At 36.5% G+C, this 25,923-nt stretch overlaps 1 protein-coding gene across 2 annotated transcripts in view; it reads left to right on the top strand.

Annotated features, from left to right (window-relative positions):
- Positions 1 to 25,923, top strand: part of ctnna2 (catenin (cadherin-associated protein), alpha 2) — a 263,561-nt gene that overhangs the window by 184,867 nt on the left and 52,771 nt on the right. For both annotated transcript variants that reach the window (XM_026360927.1, XM_026360928.1), the window contains exons 8-9: positions 3,397 to 3,477; positions 13,118 to 13,270. In XM_026360927.1, coding sequence (XP_026216712.1) covers positions 3,397 to 3,477; positions 13,118 to 13,270 — 234 coding nt within the window. The remainder of the gene's footprint in view (positions 1 to 3,396; positions 3,478 to 13,117; positions 13,271 to 25,923) is intronic.

The raw sequence follows: 25,923 nt of genomic DNA, 5'->3' as shown, positions 1-25,923 counted from the left end.
AGCTTTTAACGGCTGTGAATTGGACAGCACAATTGCTTACAGATACAAAGCACACCTGGATGGGATTGGAAGAAAGTCAAATAGTTTCCCAGATAAGCACGTAGACACATAATTCCAATAATGTCACTCCGTTAGTCTTTTTCACTTTGTTTCTCACACATGTGCACACACATCCTAACAACCACTGTTTTGGCCAAGACTGAATATCAGCCTGACACATTGACCTATGATTCATCACTGCTGACTGCCTTGTACATTAAGTTTGTGATGAGGGACTCGTGCGTAGTGTTTTTAATTGGGTGTTTAATGTTTTGCGAAAAACCGAACATGAGCAATATGGTTGTCATTGCGTGTTGAAGGAGCCTTGACATGTCTAAACAGAAGATTAATTACAACATCGAGGAAGCCTATTTTTAGTAAAGTAGTAGCCTTCTTGACTTACTGTACCTAAATCACATGAAACGCAGTTACATTGATCTAAAACATACTGTTTATACCAATAACTACTTCTCAGTTGTGAGTAAGCACTCTAAATAAGAGGTGCTGGATTTTGTCCCTTTAGACTGACATTACTGTGCTGTTTTAATCTCCTTAACTCAGATTAAAGAGTTCAGAGTTTTAAAAAATGAAACGGGTGGGATTTCTGATTCCTGAAAATAAATATAAAAAACATGTACACCAATTTAATTTATCAGTGCATCTCTTCACCTTATGAATTATAAGGGTCATCTAGATTATCACCTTTTTTTTTTCTTTCAGTTAAATTAAGACTGTTAGGTATACATAAAATGTGAATGTTCAGAAAGGTTCCATTTAAGCTCCTTTTTATTTTTGTGATGAGCATCTTTAATCCTGCTCATCCCTATGGTGCCTTAATGACACATTAGCCTCTTTAGGCATCACAATGACTAATGCTGTCCTGTTCCTTGCTTCGGCATAGAAAAGCTTGTCTGTGCATGCACATCAAAGCGTGAATGCTTGTGTGAGTCTGTAGCACATAATGGAAGCCATCCGAATGTTATCTTCATTTCCTCTGTTAATTTTATTTAAATCATTAACCTGATAGGCATTTAGTATAGTAAATTTAGTATAGTAAAACCACAAGCAGCAGGCAGTACAGGATCAGTTGGGTTTTCCTATACAGAACATAGCATCGGATCTCAAAGATACTGTTCACATGAGAATTGCTTTTCTTTCTGTCATTTTGGTGCATTGCTCAGCAACAAGTACAAAAAAAATCAAAATAAATAAATGACTGCATTTTGTGATGGCTATTAGAGGAAGGGTGAGTAATTGTAGTATGAGCTAGGAGACACATGACTCATTCCTAATGTTTAACATCCATATGAAAGAAAACTTGTGCTATATGAGCCTTGGCTGAGGACACGCTAGCAATAAATTAGACAGAAAAGGGAATCACATCTGTTTTATGGCTACACCAGCACTTTCACATCCCTCACAGCAGGTATCAACATTAAATGTTAAGCTTGGAGTGTAAAAAATCCCAAATGAGGAAATTTTCTAAGATTGTGGTTGTTATCAAGTTAGCATCTTCCTGAATGTGAAATCTTTTGTTAACAGAAGAATAGAAAGTGGGTTGGACTAGTTGCTTTTAACTTTCAAAAGTGGTCCTTTCTCACTGATAAGCGCACCATAACTACAACTACACTAAAGTAGTTTGCTGGAGCTAACACACTTTTTAGGTCAGTTACAACCTCAAAGAAAGAGTTCAATTAGTCATTTCACCATGTTGCAGGCTGGGGTTTGTACAGCAACCCATCCTCTCTGTTTTTTTTTTTTCTGCTCTTAGTATGTAGTGTAGTAGTACTACATGGCATATTCAGAACTAATGTGAACACAGTTATCTTACAACATGATTGTGACCAAAGCATTGTGAGTGACAATCAATGTTAATCTTAGGGGGTTTGATAGGGTCTCATTTAGTTCTTTGTGACACATAGGTACATAACAAGGCATGCTGTTAAGAGCGGGGCAATAATACAGCAACACGTGGATACCCAACCCATTAAACAGGGTCATGACTAAATAGGCCCTTCTCAGGGATCAGTTTTTCTTTCTTTTTCAAAGAAATCTTTATTTACAACAAGTATGAATGAATGGAAATCCATGTCGCCAGGTATTTGTTTTTCTGCAAAGGCTGATGAGTATTTTGGCTGTTCGCCCTCATGCTATACTGGACAGAACTGTCAGATTGTTGCCTGGCAACAACACAACAAATTTTGTATGCTGGTATTGCTTTGACAGAAGATCACTGTGTCTTACAATCTGTTGATCATCCTGCTTACAATTTTCTCCTCAGAAAAAAGGATTTAAAACACGCCAAAGCTACATTCATGTATTTAATTAGCAGATTTGGATTCTCGTTTATGTGTGTGTGTATGTGTGTGTGTGTGTGTGTGTGTCTAACAAACCCTTGTGAGGAGTAAATGTAGCACATTATTCACTTTGTAAGCCGTTTCCTAACCCCCCAGATATACTTTAGGATCCTGATACTAAAACAGTAATACCCAGAAGCCTAGTTTAAAAGATCTGTTTACCGAATCAGTGACAATAATCTATACTAATCTTAGTAGAATTCAATTTAAATAAAAATAGAAAATACATGCAGAATTACTGTACTGGTTAATGATTTTACCACATGTTTGTAAGAATTTCTTTAGATAGATCTTAAAACAGGGTAATTTATTTGACGGCATCTTTTTACCTTCAGCCCAGGCTGCTTAACTCGAGTGATGTAGCTCACTCACTTTTCTCCATGATTTCAGAACAAACAGTAGCACTTGCAAGTGGTCAGTGGAGTTCCCAGGTGACTGTGTAGCCTCTTCCTTGGCCAGACATTTCAATGAACACAACTGGCAATGTGTCTGTGTAAAAAACAGTGACAGATCATCTCCTAGCATCTTTCTTAGCGACACCCACTGGTTGAATGGGGTGCTTAATAACTGGAAAGAAGGAATATTTGGAATGACGAGAAGTTTCGTGCTGTTCTCCCAGTGAAACTCCCTGCTGTCAGGTGAAAAGAAGCAGCTGGTGACTCTGTGTGTATCAGGTGAAACACGTGGTAGTCTACACCCTCCTAGGAGCTGGCCATGACAGAAATGCAGCACACAGGGGAACTGGCGACAACGAATTGATACTTGCCAGATAGGCTAGTTGCTAGGTAACATACCAAACTCTTTGAGTCATGTTTTCACTGACTTGTCTAATTATGGAACACTTGTAATGTCAACACATATTCTGTGATGAAGTGTATTTTCAGAATCTACAAACCACACTGACTACAACCATGCACTCTTGTATGGTACAATGCTAGAGTCCAAGATATAAAATTGTGATGCCATGTAAAATAACTGTATTAACTGTTTCTTTTCACAGACTGGTAGGAAAGAGAAAGGAGATCCACTGAACTCTGCCATAGATAAGATGACCAAAAAGACCAGAGACCTGCGCAGACAGGTGAGGAAATGCTCTTTTATTATCATCTAGATCCTCCTGTGTTTACCTTCCCTTAAATGAGCCTTACATTAGATGTTAAGGCTGGCTGTATTCTATATATATCTATATTTAGCATTGTCAACTATCCCTATGGAAAGACCAGAACAAACAATCTCCCAGACCATTTTGGCTTCACTGTCAGTGGAGCTCAACTACAAGCCTGAATACATACATCTTTAAAACACATTACAAATATATGGATTTTAAGGCTTGCTAAGCACTGATTTTTTTCAGCAAACCTGTCTCAAAGAGAAGAAAATTATTTAATGTACTATTTTATGTGTTAGATGCTAGTATTTACAGTGGTGTATGTTGAATTAACGAATTGGTGTAATATAATGAAGGAGTATGTCACCCAGTGGAGTACTGTGGCTTATTGATATGTGTTCTTTCGAATAGTTTTTTGGAGGTCTTGGACACAAAAGGATAAGCTGTATTATGATTTAGCTACATATACTGTACTTGTTAATCATATCCATTCATTATTCAAATTATTGTTGGTTTTCATCATTTGATGAGAAATTTGGTCTTCTTGAATTAAAAAAGAACCTCAGTTAATAGCATTAGCATCATTGCACATGACATCCATTTCAAAATAAATAAAACTCAGGACCAGAGCATGAACTTCATCCAGCCTCACTGCTGTCAAAGCTTCATACTTGTTAGCAAGGATCACAGGTGTTCGTTTGTAATGTGGTTTGAGTGACCCAGGTCACGTCACCGACCACAGGGTTAACAAACAGGCAAACACATGCTGCAGGAAATTTAGTTGGTGCTCACACAGGATATGGAAACATGGGACGACATACAACCTTCTTTTTTTTTTTTTTTATTCAGTCTGGTACACTAACAAAATAGCAATGCTGTTATGTTTCCTTTTTGTCCTGTGCTCTTATTTAATCAATATTTCAACAAGACTATATTATATTTGTATATTGCTATACACAAAGAACTTAATACTCTGCGCCACACATTTCAGTAAACAATCAAATATATTCCAGGCATTTATTGATTCTTGCCCTACTTTTGATTTCAAAGAATTGTATCAAGAAACTGCAGTAAAATTACCTCAAGTATTCCAAAAGCTGCCGTCCAATAGAAAAGAATAAACCGATGGTTCATGCTGTGATACAGTGTCACAACTTTTCCATCTTCATTTCCACAAGGCAAGATAAATCCCTTGCATGTACGAAAAAATTAACGACAACAAATTGATAAATATATTTTGAAAAGAGGACACTTAATGAACTTATACAAGTGTCTGTTGATGCAATACAATTATGCTCTTTTAATTCTTATCAAGTGAAACTCAGTTGCCTTCTAGTAAAATCTGGAATGTGTTTGAGAAGGCATCGTGTCCTGGAAAAAGAAAACCCATTCGTAAACCATCTGGACATTAGTTGTGGTTCCTAAATGCAGTCTTACTCCTGGACAATCTGTTCCTGTCACGTGGTGCAATATATTTTTTGCAAGAAAAGCAATCAGACAAAATTGACAATAGCGACTACATGCACATTGTATGTGTAGTAGTGTCCTCTCTGACCTCTGAAGACCAGGGGGACCAATGCACATAGGAGATTATAACTCTCCCTCCCATTGGGCATTTGGTGGTCGTGCCTGACAGACTGGCAGGTGGTATTCACATTGACAGGATGTTCTATTGACTCAGGGGTTGGCTTGACAGAATGGGCAGCCTGTTTGAGTGTTGGGTTTAGTTGGGAGGGCAGACTTGCACACATGCAGGCATTACATAAAGTAGAGCTGTGATACAGTAATTATGTCAACACGTTTTGAGTGGTGCCGTGTAGAGACACAAAACCTTCCTGAGGGGAGGAGTACAGTTGTGTATTTAAACATCTCTGTCTCTATCGTAAAAAGTAGGGTTTAAATAATACAGCAGACAAGTATAAATGACAGACGGCATTTGTGAAATGGGAGCAGGTAAGACCAAACACCACATAGACATGTCGCATTGTTTTTTCCTTCATGCTGTTTGTGTTTACATATGAGACAGTGCTAGGCTGTCTGTTATCCTGGGCCAATTCTGTAGCTGTCAACCATGCCGTTCCTACCCTCATTTTGTTTTCTTAGAAAATGTAAATTCTTAAAATTTCCCAGTCTGAGACAATATAGGGCAGCATAACCATGCAGCACTTTGCTTTGACTGTGCTATATACTATATTAATGCAGATTAAAGCAGAAATAAGTCACACGAAAGTGTTTATTAATACCATATAATTTGGAATGGTACAATATGTACAGATTGTTAACCAATTAAAACAGTCATTATGTTACAGACATAACGTCACAGAACAAATTGCAGTCACAGTCTATATTTGTTTTTTATTAAAACCATTAGCTTTTCTTAACCTTAACCACATAGCAGTTGTCTAACAAAAAGTTAAAACTTTGTGGCTTGCAGACAGACAATACTGATTTCACTGTCTGGCTACTTTATACTTAAAAAACTTTTATTTAAATCAGATGAACCTATACCACTGTGTCTGATTAAACTTGGAGCAGTAGAATATTTCGATACCACTTTTATTTGAGGTACAAAGATTAAAGGTCAAAATCTGAACTTTCAATATCTTAAACTCCTTTCACCCTTGATCTACAGAACTTAATCAAGAAAAGCTGCACTACTACTGCTCCTGACAAAGTGCATTTTGTCCCAAACTGCCCCAGAGCTCCATGTAGTATTGAATAGTCTTAGCATTACATGTTAAGCTTAAGCATGCAAATTGTTAGTGCACTAGTAAAGGTAAGTGGTTGAGCTTATATACTCTGAAGTAGCAGAGTGAAACTTGGGTCAAATCCACTTGGTTTAAAGAAATAGCAATCACATGAGTAAATGGATTTTAGTCAGTATTGAATATGAAAACAACTGCTGTTTGGCCTTATTTTCTGAAACTTGATATTCCACATGAGCTATCATAACAGATCAAAGAAATAGCATTTCAAGCTAATGAGTTGTCCTTGCTTTCTGTAGCACTGTAATTAGCCCATGAAGTGAAGCTTGAATATTAGCAATCCAAACTGGAAGTTGTTTGGGATACTGACATGTTTTAAAGTTTATTCATGGACACAACAAAATAGCAGATCTTATGATATAGCATCCCATACTCCATACATCCTACATTCCTTCGATCAAACCAGATCTCCCTTGACTACATTAGTGTTCTGCATAAATGCATTAACAGGTAAGGCAATGCATTTAAATTAAGGCCTGCTTACTTTATGCATAAGTAAATGGGCTTATTTCACTTGAGAGAAGCTGTACAGTATGGCTTCATGCCCCTGTAAACATGCAACTGTTCAAAGTCTGGCTGAGAGGGGACTTCAGCAAGAGGGCATCACTCACAACACTTATGCATGTGTGTTAGTAATAGCTGCTTTTTCAAATAGCTTGATGGCCTAAGACTATGGGCGTTTCCTTTATTTGTTTGATACAAATAAAGTACAAGATATAGCTGTTAGAAACAGGGAAATCCATGGTTCTTTAGGTTTACTGTAGATGAGGTAAGTTGGCTCTCAAACATAACCATAAATAAGTTGTGTTCTCAACAAGATAGAATGATGCCTATATTTCTGAAAATCAGGCTACAGCACAGTCACATCTTACTGTTTGGCTTAGCTGTATAAACTGTATGTCATCATTATTATTTCTTTAAAAACCGAGATTGCAATCAACAGTGCTAGTGTAACAGAGCACAGGTAAGAGCGTGTGACTTTAAAATAAATAAAATAAAAGTAGCTAAACCTTTGAACTGCAACATAATTCAGATAATTTTTTGTTTTATCCTCCCTTGAATTAGTATTCACAAGGTAGCCAAACCGAAAAATTTGTTGGAAATGAGCCATGTGTTCTACCCCCTGTCATCTTCTGTGTAATGAATGCATCTGTCAAGTCATCCCTCTGGGCCATATTTTGACTGATGGTTGATTCCAGGATTCCCTATAGCACAACTGCCTCACATACTTTTCTCTCTTGTTCTCTCCCTCTCTTTCTGCTTTAGGGAATCATTTCCATTTCTACCATTAGTTTGTTGATTAGTACAGCTGTTTTTAATTGTTGAGGGTTATCATTGGCAGAGAAACAGCTGCCACGAATCTTGTCAGCTGTAACTCTTTGTTTAGACCAACAATTCAAGATTATTTGTGAATCATTTTTTTTATCTCTTTTATATAAACAGTTTTGAGGCTATGCATTAAAATTTCATTAGCTAAATTATTGCAGATTCCCTGTTATCTCACTCATTGGAAAATACACAAGATGCCTCCTTTTTGGAGACATCTTGTGGTGATAGCTAGACTAATAGAGATGGATCTATTGAAACTTAGGGGGAAAAAAACACAGGAAACCGTAAACAGAAAACACTGGAAGAGAAATCAAAGTTAAAGATGCTTTCACCAACAGAGGAGTTACATGAAAAATAACTTACAGAAAATTATCTACAGTTCATCAAATCTCAGCATCAACTTGTTAATTCCAAATGCAGCTGTCGAAGAAAATACTTAAAAGAAAGTTAGCAACTAGCTAGTGAGCATAGTGGAGCATCCAGCAGCTATAGAGAGAAATACAGTAGCTGCTATAGACAAATAGAGCTGCTTTCACTAGGTGGCCAGAAACACAACTCCAAATGAATACTGATGCTGTTTTATGTTTGGTAATTGTATAAATAAGGTAACGTTTACCGTATCAGCTTTGTAAGGAATGCTGTTGTTTTCATTTATTTTTCTGTGATGTGACCAACATTTCTGTCACTGTTTAGGCATAACTACATCTCTATTACAAATGCAACTACTGTATACACTCAAATCCCATTACACTAAAAACATTTAGTCCAGTAAGTTGCCCAGTTTGCCAAATCCAAACTGCAAAACCATAGACAGAGCTTGTTTACACGACTGCCAGACAGAATATCAATAAAAAACAATTCTGCAAACCCACAACATACATCATGCGCTTGTCATGAATTATGTCCATTATTGTTTATTAGCAGACTCAGTTTTTTCAGTTTAAGTGATTTATACACACTTGGATAATTCTTTATGTTTTACATTTGAAATAATTGACCTGTTACATACCTTTGTATGTAGTTTTTATTGGTTAATAGGGGGATTCTGGATTTTATTTTTAAATTGAAAAGCCAGGGCAAAAATGGATTATAGTCACCCTGTGAGTGATGAAGCAGCCCTAAAGATTCAGAAGGGTGTCAGATTGTCTCACTGATGTATCACAATCCAGTGAATGCTCTGCTACCTCTAATGGTGTAACAACAGGCTGATAATCCCTGGCTTTTGTCCTGAAGTAAGCTTGGCTTTCTGGCCTCTGCCTGCCACCACAAACAATGATTTGGTTTGTTCATTTCTTTATATAAAAAACAGGTATTTGTTATACTGGAAGTGTAAGCAATATAAGCCATATTACTTTAAAGCAATTTCATATTTTGATCAGATTAGCAGAATCCCATAATTATTAAGAAAGGCTGTATCTGCCAGTGCCAGCACTCATTTGGAAACATAAACACCTCAGTTTAAAAGCAACATTTATGCACTTTTTATTCTTTTAATCCAAAACTGGCTTCCTCTGGCTGGCTGTCCTTAGACTGTTAATGATCAGTCAGTCCCTCTTTCCCCATTTCATTTTCCCACTCTCCACTCGCTAATCGTCTTCCTATACTCCTTGATAGATATCATATATAAGAGCTATTACTTAATTTTTGATTTTCTCAGGCTGTTTCCCCTCAGCCATGGATCTAGCCATTTATGCTGTGATTGCTCTTGACATTTTAATAGGAAACTTTCCTGTGCTGACCCCAAGGTACCCACCACCATGTGTTCAGAATCACAAGTGAAACATAACAGATGTAGAAGTGTAAACATTTAGAAATCCTCCACAGTTTTTGCTTTCAAATTCAGATTCATGTTTTCCACCCTTTGCATGTGCTCAAGACTGTACGGATTTGTAAACAAGTCAAGTTAGCAAAGTTTGTCTCTGAATGTGTGTCTCTATGTTATTGCTCTCCTTTTAGCATAAATTCCTTTCTTTATTTGGGAGACAGACATTGATCATAGAGGATGTTTGCAAAAGCTTCTGTTTGTAACAGCAACCTTGTAACAGAACAGGTGTCTAATCCCATAAAATGCAAACATTTTCCCCCCATAAAAAAGCTAATGAATGCTAATCTCATCTTTGAACATCACAAAGCCCTGCCCACTTATCATTGAGGAATACGGATATTTATCTGTCTAGATTTGTTGAGCATATGCATCACCTTAATTATTTAACATGGCTTCTGATTAGCAAATTCAGTATCAGGTGAGATTTGCTGCTGTTAACTTAAGCTACTTATTTTCTTTGAAAGGCAGGAGTAAAGAGATATACATGATAAGATGGAGAAAAAGATGTTTTCGTAATAAAAAAAATTGATCTATTATGGAATACATAATAGTCCCAATTTAATTTATTTATTCATTTTAATTCACTCAAGCCTTTCACAAAAGCTAAAAGTTTATTATTGTCATAAATCCCACAATATCTTATGCCATAAGTATTTACCCTTTTGGCCATATAGCTTATTTTCTTCTATTTGGCTATCTGTATGTCTGTCTTTCTGTATTGGCAGCAGTCTTGCCTACTGCTGTGTTTCATTTGTAATATATCTCTTCAACCTACACGCTGTCAACCAGCATGCCAATAGCATTCTGCAAAAATAAAAATTATGGCCACAGATGGAACGCAGAAAACAATTTCAACTCTCATAACATGTCTTCAGAAATATCACATATTAATATATTAAACAAAAACCCACTGCAATCATACTCAAGCCATTGTGGCACTACTGCACTCTGTAGACAAATAGCTGCTCCACAAATTTCTAATGAGCAGAGCCTTTGCTATCTATTGAAATTCCAGGTCTATTTCCTTTAAGTGTTAGTGAAATACAGAAGGGGGCTAGAGGAAAGACGGTTGAGGTGGAGCATTGAAGCAGGTGAGATCTGAAAGATTGAAGATGGATTTCTGTGGGAGTGTGTGTGGGCATTAGAATGCTGATGGTGCAGGAGAGAGACTGCGACTTGGGAAATCACTCATCTGTATCAGTTCTCCACTCAAACCTATAGTCAGAGTCAGTCACTGTTGGGCATCCATGAGTGTCTTAAGACCCTGCAATGTCTTACATATATTCTATGTATGCACCCTTATGTGCCACTAACTATTCATTGTTCCTTTGTAATAACATATTTCTACAGGAGAACTTTTTAAAAATGTCTTCCACACCTGATCTTTTACTTCACCCAAACCAAGAGTGTCATTGGTTAATTGTTTTTTTGTTTTGTTTTGTTTTGAGAGGTTTTACCAAATCTACGTCTGAAAAAAAAATGTGAGCAAGTGTTAATAAAAGTAGACAATACAGAACTTAGTTGTTTCATTTTTGGTATTTATAAAATAGTATATGTCTGACATTATGTTTCAGTGTGATATCAAGTTTATGCTCCCATAAGTTCAACTATATGTGGTGCTTTAAAATAAGCCACCCATTAGCTGACTACTGGAGTCCGCTACTTTCTTTTCTTGCTTCTGCACAAACTATTTCACCAGACAACAAAATCTGCATTAGGACAGGCTCAAATTATATTATTATAATTTATAGAAATAAATTACAAAAGCATGTCCTACCTTCCAATTAGAGCCTACTGTAAAAAAAAAGCGTCACTGTATGCATTATACTAATTACACTAATTATACAAACTTTATCCTAAATATATAGTTTTGCAGTCGGTGTACTAGAACTTAGTTTATTGTACTGCTATCTATTACAGAAAAATTATACAATACATAATGTGACTACAGTGTATTTAGTGTTTCAGATACAAGATCCAAAATTATTTGAGAATCCTTTACTGGTGTGACAGTTCAGTTCAGCTTTTTCATTTTTACATAATCTAATATGCATATTTACATAATTCGAACACATTTAGCTTTGACACATTCTTATTTTAACTCTTTTTATTCATGGAACTTGGTAGCATGTGAGTTGTGTCATCTTAATAATTTTCTACATGCAACATGCAATTCAACAACATCCCATTATGGTGTTTACTGCCGCCAAAGCATAAGTGAGCTAATCAGAGTTAAGACCTACAGACACCCCAGGACATTGGGTTGGGCTACCCCTATTTCCTGTGCTGTAACAGCTTAATGCAGTGTGAGGATGGTTCTGCTGATGTAAGTGTTATCTGCCCTGGTTTACCATTCTTCCCATCAGTTGACAGAAGAGTAAGGTGACGCAGCTACACTGCTGTGAGTCTCCTCTTCGAAGTGTGAGAAAGATGCAAAACAAACACATTCATGTATAATGCATCTCTTAAGTGATCTAGGATCATGGAGTTCTGGATAAAAGACGCTATAAAGAACAGAGACGTATTTGCAGATCTGTTGGGCCACTAGACTGACCAAAGCTAGTCTCTTTCCACAGGCAGTAGTGATTAATTACAGCATATGCTCTTAGGAAACCATAATCCGCCAATGTTCACCAATTAAATTTAAATTAAAAATTAATTGAAATTTAAATTGTTTTTATTCTTGTCAGTAACAGCTTGCTGTCTGACCTCTTCCTTCCTACATTTTAAATTCAGGAATATGGTCATAATGTTGTTGTTGTTACATCTAATTATAAAAGATGACTTGAAATGTCAAAGAAACCTCTGTCATGCATGTTGTGATTTTACACTTTGCTATTTAATGTAATCACAAAGATAAAAGAGGATACCCACTGGGTGATGTATATACAATTGTATATACAATTCAAACTGTTTTAGTTTGTAGAGATTTTGATTGTGTTTGAATCTTGCTTTGCATATGATATTTAAATAAATTATTTTATCAAAATGCCTTAATTTTTAAAGCATTTTATTAAAATGACCTTTAAGTTGTACCACTCTTGTTAGCAACTTTGTCTGTTTTCTAGTAGTTGTCGACTTGCTTTTATAGTTACACTAGCAGAACAACTGTTGAATTAATTATGCTAATAATAATGAACAGCATATGGATTGCTTATATTGCATTAAGTTACAACAAAGACTTAGAGCTGTATGTGTGGGAATAAATTATTTTTTCCTTTAGTGTATTCTTTGCTGCATTATCACTGGTCTCATGTGAAAAATTCTTTTTGTAAGAAAGTACCTGCTTGATGTTTTTTCTGTACTGCTCCCTGTGGCATCCCATCATTCCATCCTAGTGAGTAGCATCAGGGTCCATTCAATGTCTTATAAAACAACCTGTCCTCTGCCAGTTTGGTACAAAATGATTTCATATATGAAGTTATATGTCACAAAGTCTAACTCCGTAAAAGTCCTTATAGGTAGAATGACGTTACAGGCAATTTACAGTCCTATCTGTTAAAAGCTCTCCTCATTTTTTTCACTGTCCTTCTTGCTTTGTCTCTCTCTGTCCTTTCATCCCATTATGCCACTACATTATGTTCATTACAAAGCTAAGTGATATGTAATCATTGCCATATATAACACGGTGAAGTCATCTGCAGCATGATTAATAATATGACCTATTCTCTATCTCTCTCCCTCTCCATTGTAGTTGAGAAAGGCAGTGATGGACCACATCTCAGACTCTTTCCTGGAGACCAACGTCCCTCTGTTGGTGCTTATTGAAGCCGCAAAGAGTGGTAACGAGAAGGAGGTCAAGGAGTATGCCCAGGTGTTCCGTGAACATGCCAACAAACTGGTGGAGGTCAGTCATGAATTATTAACACACATATACCCACATACATCTATCCGTATTTGGCAGATCGGCAATCAATAGTTATGTGCTAATTTATGGCCAGGTCACCATAATAGTTTATAGAATTTTAAACAATGCACAGAGGTGTTTCTCTTACTGAGCGATACAAGTACATCTTTCCAAGTTACTTATATCTTAGACATTGAGAAATTAATCAAATGTTTATATTTATTGGTAACATTTGATGTGGTGAGAAAAACTGCAACATAACATATTGGCTAAAAAAATTACCAAAAAAAAGTAATAAACATGTATTGTGTTAAAACAGTGTCCATGTGAGCTATCAAAGTCTTTACACCTTTGCAGACACACACTTTTTAGTGGAGTTCTGCACAGATATTGTATGCATCCTTGTTTTCACTGGTTGAATGTACAAATAGGTTTTTCTGCTCGACAGCAGGGAGTCATATTATTTGCAATGTGGTAACTTAGCAGAATCAAGGTACATTTTGCTTGTGCAGACATTGGTGGCTGAATTCACATTGAGAACCACAACTTAAAGCTTTAACCACTTACTTTTATTTAGATTTTAGAAATACCATGCTTTTCGTGCAGCTTGGCATGCTGAGCCCAACTGTTTGTGCTTACTTCCAGGAAAGTTCTTCTTCCAAAAAGTTATCATTTGATGCTTATAAATAAAGCTTTCGGTTTGCATTTTCATTACTCTAAATATGTGTAAATACAGTACATACAGTATAATGGCAGGTACATGTAATTATTTACCTCAGGCACAAAGGACCTCCACTTATACCGAGACCCATTGTTGATTCTTTCAGCTTTCCAAAAGAAGTGGATGCTTCTAGATTATGAAGATGATAATTTTCAGATATGTTCTTTTTTATCATGACATGTAATAAAATCTGTTTCTTGAGACAACATATGGTATTTTTAGTTAGTGGAAAAATTAGAGTGCCAACATGAAATTTTATTTTTCTTTTGTCCTGTTCTTATCATCTCGCAACTCGAGTGCCATAAGGGGTGTATACCGTTGGCTGCAAAAAGTGCCTGCTTTGTTGTTATGGGAGCATTTATGTGTGAATATGCAGTCACGGTCTGTTGTTTTGATCCGTGTGTGTGATTTGTAATGGTTTTATCTAGTTTCTATTCACTTATGCTATATCCTCTTACACACACTTTAATGTTTTGTTTGTCTTTTGCCTATTTTGTCTAGTCCTGGTATATACTACTGGGTTGAAAATCTACCCATTCCCCCTTCTAAGGTTTAGCCACTGAGAGGATTCTTTATCAAATATTGCAGATGCTGTGCAGAATATCCAGAATGTGATGCAGCAGTTGTCCATTTGTAACAAGATATTACCTTGTATGGGAGAAGAGGTGTTCATGAGGGGTTTTAATAGAGTCTGTTTCTTTCCTTTGCTCCTTGGTGAGAGTTGTCTTTTGTCTTCCTGGCCTATTCAAAGGAGCCATTAGAACACTTTATGTGGGCCTCGCTTAACATACTGTCACTTAAAACAGCACTGCTGCTTCCTTTGACATCAGCTGAGAGAGTGAGTGATCAGTGTGCCCTTTTCATCTGCCCAAGTTGTTTGTTGATGAGGGAGGATTTGACTGATGTTACACTTAAAAGCTGTCCTTTGCAACCAACAATGTTAAAGCATTGTTTAGCCCAAGGACATTTTAGACAGAAGCATTCTATTCCTCCCATTAAGGAAAGATGGAGAGAATGGGTTGTGTTGCTTTTGCCCTTTGCGTATCTTTATTTGTTATGTACATGTAAAGCATATGACAACTGTAAAGTATACATGAGGTGTCTTTATGCTGAGGAGATAGACATCTTGTTTTAGCTTATGGTGAAATAATTCCAGCTGCATTTTTCTTTTCGCCAGTCTAGTGTGCATCTGAGGGACCAATCGATCCAGCTGTCTTCACAGACTGCGTAACAGCTCACGCTTTACTAATTTCCTTTGTTTTATATGTATGACTACAGTGAGTGGGCTCTAAGCACTTCCAAAACATGACTGACCCACACTCATTACTCTGCATGAATGTCTTCTGTATAGACTTACACAGCTGCTGCTAATCTGCTTGAATGCTACTCAAACTACACTTTCTTTGTAGACATGGAGTAAGGTCTGATTTAAGTAGAGATAGTCAGCGTTGCCAGTGTTACTTCTATAAAGTCAAGTAATTGTTAAAGTACAGTTTCAGAGATTTAGACATAAAAATAAAATTTTATTCTGGAAAAATAGCTTCTACAGCTCTATTGTCACCAGAGGAGTCCACTCATTACAAAGTCAGTGTAGTGGCAGTGTTACCCTTTTGTCAGGGTGAACATGTTCATGGCTGGTTCTTGCTGGCCAAAGAGCTAATACACCCTAGGCTGTCCTGTATATGCGGCAATATATTGTCATTGATGTCATCATCATTGTTCGTGCCATCACAGACTTAGACATCATAACTGCCACCATCACAATCTTCTAATGTATTAGCCTAATTAACATCCTAATCACTGTCACTGCAGAAGAGCTGTCTTATGCCATTAGCCTGGAATTTGGATATGATCAACGGTATCAAAGCAGAAAGTGCCCCTCTTCTTGTCGGTTTTGTTTTTTTTTTTTTCCATTTGATTTTGCACCATTTGGCTCCACAATATCGCTGTTTTCTCCAGCACTTGTCTCTACTCACCTCAGTGAAGAGCCAAATTCACCTCAAGGGCTCTGCTAATCACATCATACTAATTACACCATCTTAACCAGCTACAGGAGACCACTAATTATTAAGAAGGGTATATCATTGGCTTAAGAACCTGTAATGGATCTGTAAAATGAGCTTACCAAAATCAAGCAAATGTTTTCTGTGGCTCTTAAATTACATTTTTGCATGAGTGTTAGTTGAGTGTTGTTGTTCACCTCTGTATCTATACAAATAGTTGCACAACTGTATTCATATTATACACTAACCTTTTTACATATTATACACAAAATCTCATACACAATTGTTTACATGCTGCTCACATACTGACGTTTGGCAGGCAGACAAAAAAGAGAATGGATAATTTCAAATATCTCTTTTTGAAGATGAAAATTTCTAAGAGCTGGCTTAAGTATATTGAAAGTAAGTAAACAGCACATGCAGACAGAGAGACATAGAGAACTAGATATTCCTCTGGGTCTGAGAAGTGAAATTTTGGGTATCCTTGTATCATTGGTGTATTAGCACATGTTTGTACTAATTAATTCCCTAGACTAATTTCAGTGAGAAGTTCCTAATCCTAACCTATCAACCAAGGAAGGAGTTTTTCCTGTTTCAAATGTACTGCAGCAGAAATAACAGCAGAAATACCCTTCCAAAGAATAAATAGCCCCTTTATGCTGGTGTTTGTGTATGATAGTTGAAATTAATTCAATGTTTAAAATAAAATATTAAAAGATTTTAGTATTTAAAAATAACTAAGACACAGGGGTTGAAGTGTGCGATGTGCAAAAATGGCTGCAAATTGCCAGTTCAGGATAGCAGTTTTGTTTCCATCATAAAATTGGAAAAGAATGGAATTTATGTTGTCCATTTTCATTTATAGTAGTTGCACTACAGTGGTAGACCAGTTTCAGATGTCATATTTGGCCTAAAGCTTTTGTCTTGTCCTCTTTCACTTTAAGTGTTCCCACACAGCTTAGTTCTTTGGCATTTTGGCTCCCCTTTAACGGCCATGGTGTGTCAGGCACCAAAGCGAAGATTTAGCCAATGTTTTTCAAAATTTTAAAAGTCAAACTAGAATGACATTATGTCTTCTATGTTAGATTTAGTCAAAGAAAAGAAATATCTATGCAACAAACAAATATCCAAATGTTTAAATATATGGGTCCAGCCCTAAAAATAAACTTTTGTGAAATAGTAGACCTTTAATAAGACTAAAAAGGTTGTTTTTATATTTTTTTATATTTTATATTTATTTTTATATTGAAGGATTCCTTGTTTGTTTGTTTAAAACTCAACTGCGGACACTGTACTCACACCGCAGATACATATACACTTCAACGCAACAAACGGATACTTTCTGCACCTGTACCATACAAACTATGAGGGCAACTCTGAACAGTAGTAACAGTAGGATGAAGTATTTCTTTGTCGTATTTCACTGAACATGGTGAACATGACCATGTTTAACTGTTTCACAAGGACTGTTTCAAGGAAATTGAAATAAGCATTACATACCTTGGCATATGAAAAAAAGTGTCTGGTTTACTTTTCTGAACTCATGTGTAGTTACTGTGCTAGGCCTGTCAACAGTCTATGCTGAATCTGTTGAACTGGCATAAAGCACTGCATATTTTCAACAGAATACTACTGTACTGTACTGTCCACTGGGACCTTTAAATAAAAGCTCCAACGTTTACAAAATCAGGACTTTAAGTTAAGAGTTTATACTTTTCATCCAACATAGCACATATTTTAATTACACTACATTTAACTAAAACCATGTGCTCACATTGCCACTTGAGTACAGTGCAAAGTCCCTTGGCCATCATATCACAAGCACATGCCCCCAAACCACTGACAGTCTCTGTATATCACCTTAGTATTGCAATTAGTCAGTATCAGTTTTGAGAAGCGATATTTAGTTGATTTATTATAGTAGTTTCCCCCCAAGAGGCAACACAACATCTCATTTTATAATGTGATTATGATAAGAATTTCTAGTTTTATTACTGGTGTATTGGTGATATGAAGGTTGAGTTCATTTTGGTGCCTATTGATCTGTCTTACAATGTGTTTCTTTTTTGTTTCATTTTGCCTTCATATGGTCATAATTTCCAAAGCACAATGTGTAGAGAGCAAAAAACTAAATAAAACACAAGGGAATGTTGAAAACAAGAAAACGTGCCATTACAGAAAAATAAATCATGATCTGTCTACATCCCTTCTTGATCTTTTAACAGCAATTCAACAGTGTTAGGTACAAATGTATTGCATTAATCTTCAGTTTTTAGTTTTCTGTATCTTCTTTTTTCACTATTGCTGCTGCCCAAGCGCTCCATTAAGTTAGTGCTTCCCACATTGATATGCTCTTATTAATTTAAACACAAGATGAATATCCAATCTCTTAAAAGTTACCATGCTTTATTTTTATTGGCACTGCAGTGAAATTGTACATAAGCCAGCAATTCTTGGACATCTAAAGGACGTTACGCTCCATCGCTATTCTAATGTCAGAATTAGGTTTTCATTTGACCTTGACTTTTTGAAATCATTCTCTTGAACAGCAGGGGTGTTATAAAGGACACTTTTTTTATCTTTACTATCTCTAACAGTTTAATCCCTCTGCAGTGCTTCATTTACTGGAGAGTGGAATAGCTTATTTAGTAGACAAATCTTTATTACATACAGTATGTGTGCAGTGTGGTCATCTTGATTATGTGGCATGGATTCTTTTATTTCTCTTTAAATGTTGTATATCGTGTTGGTGTGTTGATTGTTTTCATGATTAACTACCCTTGTTGTTCTACAGTTTTTACATTTATTTGGATATTTTGTGAAACTCCATCCTACTCTGTATTTTCCCTGATTGTAATAACTTACTGGTTTATATTTTTAACATAAATACTGCCCTTTTTTGTTGTTGTTTTTTCGATGTTTTAGGAATATAGTCTATCTTGTTGAAAGCGCTTTCATCATACATACATAGGTAGTAGGAAGTTGGGCTGTTCTCTGCACCTTCATCAGTTCATTAGCTTTGGATTCACAGTGACCTCACTTGAGACATGAATAGAGTCAACGGAAAGACATACCTTCAGTGATTATGTATAATCAATATGGAGGTGAATGTAGCCAATACTGAATTGGCCTTCCCTACTCAGCGACATGAGACAGACTGCAGCAGTAAATATTATTCTGGGGCATCTGCATTAAGGGCTTAACTGAGAAGTGGATGGGTAACTGTTGGAGCAGGTCTGTTTGTGATGACCCAGACCTATAGGCTAATATTAATCGCCTTTTTTAAAAACAAAGGTTATTAGCCTCAGAAGAAATCTGCCTTCCAAACATGTAGCCTTCTATCCATAGAAGTGGATAGAAGAAGTGGATAAAAAGATGCATCACGCCTTGATTTAGATTTTTCTCTTCTGAGTTCCCTATAGGTTAGCTTATTGTTAGCATTGTCTAAGATTTATCTAATTTGGAATCTAATCAATGTAATTTGGATTCCAGAAACAAGGCCTGTAAGTGTGTTCAAATGTGTGCACATAGTCTTCATGAAGCATTTACTCATTCTGATTTATACATTGTTTCTAATGCTTGTTCTTTGTGGCTTTCAGCACTTTTCCTTCCATTAAAACATTTGGTAGACACAAATCCAGTGTTCTTATACACTGTAGGATATGTTAGAACATTAAATATACAGTCAAGTCATTCCATTAGAATTCAGAAACTGAACGGCACAGATTTATAACTCTGAGGAATTGTACAAAAGAGTTTTTTAAAGGGCTCTCAAAAACCACATTTGGCTCCATCATTAGAAAATGGAAAAATGTCTTGAGACTTTCCAATGATTGAATTAAACTTGCCAAGAATGCCCTTGGTCAAAGACTAAGTCCAAGAAGGTGTAATATGCCCTAAAGAGCAGGTGTTATTCTGCTACCACTAGGAAAGTTTTGTGATGGGAAATAATTTGTAAAATCATCATTTTTTGTTAAATATCAAAAAATATTAATAGTAAACTTTAATCAATAACATATAAATATTGGGGCATAACAGCCAGAATTATGATGAATAATACCTTGAGCTTATTTTAGTTGCTGAAGTGACAGGGCAGCACACCATCAGTGTGTGATTTGTAAAAAAGAAAAAGAGAAGAATTAGCAACCTTCAGCACAAACAGAGACAGGTTTTTTCAAGGAGAGATGAGAGTGGTGGAGGAGTTTTAGGATTAATCTGGATTTCAACCTTTGCACTCTGTGGTGTAGAAAAGCCCATACTATTGTGGAAACATTAACATTATTCGGTGAACCAGAATATGTGCATTGACTTTTTTCCCCCTAGCAGTCATTAATAACAGCAGTGTATTAAGGACAGTTTAAAAGTGATGAAACTCAGTTTCAAATGTTAAATTACCATTATCTCTTGTAATCTTATCTATAATTATGCTTTTGTAGCGCACACTGTACAACAAGGTAAATAGGGATTGGAAAGATTTTGTTATTCATTGAATAGAAGCCATAGTAATAAATGATGATTAACGTCATCTGTGGTGACGTTTTCTTAGTCCTAAGAACCATTGATTTATCATTTCAAACCAATAGTTAGTGTTATGACTTTATTGAGTTTTTTCTCCTAGCCCTAACCAAGCCATGTGCCATGTGTATGTGCCACGCTTATTATTTTATCCATGGCATAGGCGATTCAGCATATGTTAACACATTGCGAAGCTGAACATAATGTCCTTCAGAGCTAACGAGGAGGCGGAGTTTTCTGCTAACCCTATGCTCCCAATCTGTGCTCAAAATGACAAACTAAAGCCTGCAATTTAATAGGTGGATGACATTTGAAGTGGGTGTGAAACATTGATGCACAGTAATCTGATCAATACTACAACAGATCAAAACCAATAATTCCAGATGGGAGGTACCCATGGCAAGGTAACACCTATTTAAGGCATGGAACACTGTCTGTTATGAAGCACAGTCATCTTCAATATTGAAAATAGTTTTACAGGTGAGGATTTGATAAGCTTATATTGGAATAAAAACTGTTACAAATAGTATCATGAATTGTCATTCTGCGATAGGTTGCTGGATGATACTGTACCAAGTGACATCCAAATTACATACAGACGAAATACAAATCTTCCAAAACAAAATATATATTCTGTGCATACAAATACTTCATAATTAATTTGTAGAGCTTTGATTCTAATAATAATGCTGACATTCGTTGGCTAGTTTTCCCTCTTGGCATTATTGTTAATTTCCCTCTGATTCAGTCATTGTGGCTCAGAGGGTCTTGGTCATAAGCCCTTTCTGAAGAATAACAGCTTTGCCAAAGGATGCAATCAACCAATCTTTTAACCTCAAGCTGACATTTATATTCTTTTTGTTACATCTCCACTGTCCCTGTAAGGGGGAAAAGAGAGATAAACAAATGCAAATTATACCGGCATCAAGCATGTATTCACAAAAGACTGCCCCCAACCTTGCCGTGCTGGCCTAGGGGAGTCAACTCAAGGGTCCATCATGTCTCACAGAATGTATGAATTGGTGGCAATGTTTGTATGACACATTTAACCAAACCATACCCAAGCAAATTGCTGCTGAGATGAGCAAAGCTTCTACACAAAAATACTTAGCATTTACGCTAAGAACTAGGGTAGCTGCAGTAAAGGTACTGCATGACAAGAAGCAGTGGAATTCCTGTCATGTTTTTCAGATATGACACTAAGTGGATTACACTAGATTAAGTGTGACAAAAGAGGAAGCAAAAGAGGAATAAGACTTGACATAGAACCATGCTTGCATGCTTTGAACAAGTAGAATTCCTATGGTAATATGATATATAGCCCAGCATAAATCCTTAATTATGTCATGTGCCCAAAGGGGCTTAGTCATATCGTACTTCAGATGTCCCATGATGCCTTTTCACCTATGATTTGTGTATCATCCTCATTTTTCCACAGTATGAACAATGCAGTGTTTAAAATGCAGGATGTCCAGACATGTTCCATTTTTTTCTCTAATGCAGAGAGTGTACATAATATGGTTTTTATCTCATGAGTCACGAGATGATTAATGTTCAGCATGTATTCTGAGGACAAAATCATTTCTGAAAATCTAGTAATGAAATGATTAGATAATGACCTTTAACTCCAAGTCATGTTGAACAATTCATAACATGATATTAAATTTACGCCATTCTCTTTGGCTTCTATTGTAGATGAATCAATAAAGAAAGCTGGGCAAACAAGTTACAGCTGAGCAATGTAGTCAATTTATAGTTGTACTCTGGCCAGATATAAACTATATTGTGTATATATGGAATAGCAAATGTGAAACAAGAAAACATGTATGAGGGTGTGTGTACACATGTACAAAACACTGAAGTCAAATGTTTTCATATCTTATTTCTTGCTTGTACACTGAGCAAATAAGAACCGTAGTGACCTGGTAACAATTTGTTCCCCTCATAATAAATCTCATCTCATCTTTGCATGTCAAAAGTAGTACTGATGATATTCCCTCAGTGCGGAATCCTCACACATCCCTTCCTTAATACCAAATACCAGTTGTGTGAAGCCCAATGCCTCTAGGTGTTACAAACGGACGGACGGGGACCAAACAGGTGCGAACAAAAGTAAATTTATTAACAAAAAAGCACGGGACACAGGAAACTAACACAAACTAACAAAGTATCAAATTAAAGAGACCCAAAAACTCTGTGGCAAAAGACAAACAAACCCTAAACAAACATAAAAAGTGACAACTGAAAACTACGTACTAACGTGGACAAGAACTATAAGACAAACTAGATGAACACAGTAACAAACAAAATTCACTGCTGAAGGCAGGCGATACGGGAACAAACAGACAAAGCTAACAAGACAAAGTAACAATGGAAAATGCACTGCAAAAGGCAGACAACATACAAACTCACAAACATAAACTCACGAACGAAAACAATGTCCAACAAACTGAAGTGTAGTCCAGGGGAATCCGAAAAAGCTGAGTGACAAACTGACAAACAAGTGGCGTGAATCCGTGAAGTTTTCAGCATGAGTGAGCAATGAATGAATGTCAACAAACCAGCCATGAACTGAGGACTGAGGGGTGCTTATAAAGCAGAGGGAGCGCACAGGTGAACTCAGTAATTAGTATGGGGAGTTCAGGGGAAAGTGGAGGAAGTCCATATATGGGTGTGTGGCAGGAAGGTGAGACACAGAACAAAACATAACAACCCGACAGGGGCAGAGGGGGGAATTGTAACACTAGGGTTATTACCTACAATCCTCTGCCCTGGCAATCCAGTGAACCTTCAGTTAATATCTGTCTTTATTCTAAGTAAAGAATATAGAGTTAATTGGAGCAACCTATGCTTCACACATGAGCATGCTGCACACACAACTTCACAAACTGATAGTGATTTTAAAATCCCATGTGCACAGTTTGTTTGTGTGGGATCATCCTCCAGGTAGAAAGGTACCAGATTCAATTCAAATTCAAATTGAATTTTCTTTTTTTCTTCTTTTTTTTTTTGTGACAGCTGAGGACAGTGGGGGAATACGTCCAAAAGGTTTTTTCAGCCCTGATGTTAAGATCCCTCTAAATCTTACACACTATGCCTTTAGAAGTTGGGCTACAAAGTATTTAATTGTATTAAGTTAAAATACATATTAACTTAGGACATAATATTGCTGTGCATTCAGTTTAAGTCAAAAATATCAGAAATAGGGGCTTTAAGAAACTGCATTTACATAGCATACACTTGAATATGGTGGGTTTGTTACTCACCAAAGGGAAAATTTGGAGGGTAACGAAAGAAACAAAATGTCCCTGACTGTTACAAATGCAGGGCACGAGTTTCATCCAGATAGTGATCAGGACAAAAAAAGAATCTTATGCCTAGTTACCATTTTCTGGAAAACACTTGTCTGATTTGGATTTTACGAACCAGAATGGATTAGGGCATATAGGGCTAGTCATATGAAATGGATCAGCAGACAAGCAGCAATACTGAAGGCCTAGGTACACGTGGTACAAGTAGAAATATTCAATTTTTGTCTTTTTCATTCATGGGGAGACCTTCACTAGCCATCTTTTGTCTATTAAATTTTATTATCCATAGAGTTACTGTAATGGATGATGAGGAGAACACATAGAACTTTCTGGCAGCCTATTTCAAAGTGAAAATTGACTCTTTGTATCAGGTGATGAATATTTTTAAAAGAAGGTCCAGGCTCAGATTAAACAAAGATACAGATGCATTCACAATTATTCAATTATTCCATTGCAAATTAGGTGCATTGGCAAAATTTACAAACTTGTTTGCAATGAATAAATCATAGTAGAACAATTAGCAGTTCCCCCAAATTCAACACAAAATTAAACTATTTGTTTTGTTTTTCTGTCTCTTTATTATTCAACCATTTTCATGACACATGTCTTTAGTAATTATAGAGCACCATTTTGTTTGTATGACTTGCTGCAAATTTGATGCATAGCTAGACACCAGCGTCTGACAGCTTTCCTGAGGGATCTTGGCCCATTGGCTAATCTTGGCCTATTGGTGCATGGGAAGTGGCCTCCATTAATATTCGTGGATTTTGTTACTGCAACCATCTTCTCCAAATCCCACTAGTAACTTCCTATGGGGTTTAAGTCAGGTGACTGTGACAGCCACTCAAGAATCTTCAGGTGTAATTTGTATACGCTTGGGATCACTGTCCTGTCGGCATGTCCAAACGAAGCATGAAAAATTATTCAAAAATAATAATAATTCAGCACTGTGAGAAATACATTTATAGTAACACCTTTTGCTATTAACAAATGAGATTTAAAAGGAGATTTAAAATATTTTTTTTGCATCCCTTCATGAGTGAACTGCCCAAATCTATATTATTAGTTTTATGGATTCGACTATGGGTGCTGTAGTGATTCTTTAAAAGCTTAGATTGATTGGCAATATTGACTACTCTTCCAGTTCTTCGCTCAACCTGTTCACTGTCAGCATTGCTAATACACCAAACCAGGGGTGTAACTCTTTTCCTGTGCCTCATCAATTCAACGACCTCTTTATAAAAAGGTAAATTAAACCACGTCCCAGTGCGATTTTAGCTCACCGACAGCAGGTTAATGGCTCATCAAGAGTCTGTTCTCTCTCCTGAAACTGATCTCATTCTTATGTCTGCTCGTTCTTATACAAGTCCGTTGAAGTCATTGTGCTGAGAGTGTGTTCACCATCTAGATTTCAAGCGTTCGAGATTTTTGTACTTCTATGTGCAATTGCATAAAATGTTTAAAATGTAGAGCGATATGATGCCAGCTGGCAAGCTGACGTCCGTGAATTTGGTTTATGGTTGAAGTCAGAGAAAGACAGAGGGAAAGAGAGACCTTAGAGAATCGAACACCACAAACGAAAGAGTCAATTTTCTGTCTCCATCATCACAGAATAGTTCAGTGGTGGCTGTGGGAGGTGTGGGATTATCAGAGGCTGGTGGGGCAGTAATGAAGGCCGTCTCCCAGAAGACACAAACAGGCTGTAGGCCTCTGATAGACCAGGGGAATTTCTTTTAGCACACAGGTGAAACAGAATAGAAGAAAATAAAGAACATTCCCTCCTGAAAGACACAGTCAAGACCATGGTGCTCTTCCTTACAGCATTACAGGCTTAGGATGGCTTTCAATTTGTGAGTTAAAGAAAACCTCACAGGAAATTTAATGTGAAATATTTCCCAGTTGATTCTCAATAGCACAACATTTGCAGTTAGAGAATATGAGATTTTTCATGTTTATTGATCCAAAGCTAGTTTTGTGATATGTGACATTTTCGAATTTATGGTTTACTCAAATCGACTGCTTTTACCATTACTCTATGAATTGTGTCTCTATGAAAAGTGCAAGAATCAGAAGAAAATATGAAAAAATTGTATATTTAGGATC

Source organism: Anabas testudineus, chromosome 1 (assembly GCF_900324465.2).
Source record: "Anabas testudineus chromosome 1, fAnaTes1.2, whole genome shotgun sequence".
In the NCBI taxonomy this organism is placed as follows: domain Eukaryota; kingdom Metazoa; phylum Chordata; class Actinopteri; order Anabantiformes; family Anabantidae; genus Anabas; species Anabas testudineus.
This window is presented reverse-complemented; position numbering and strand designations above follow the sequence as displayed.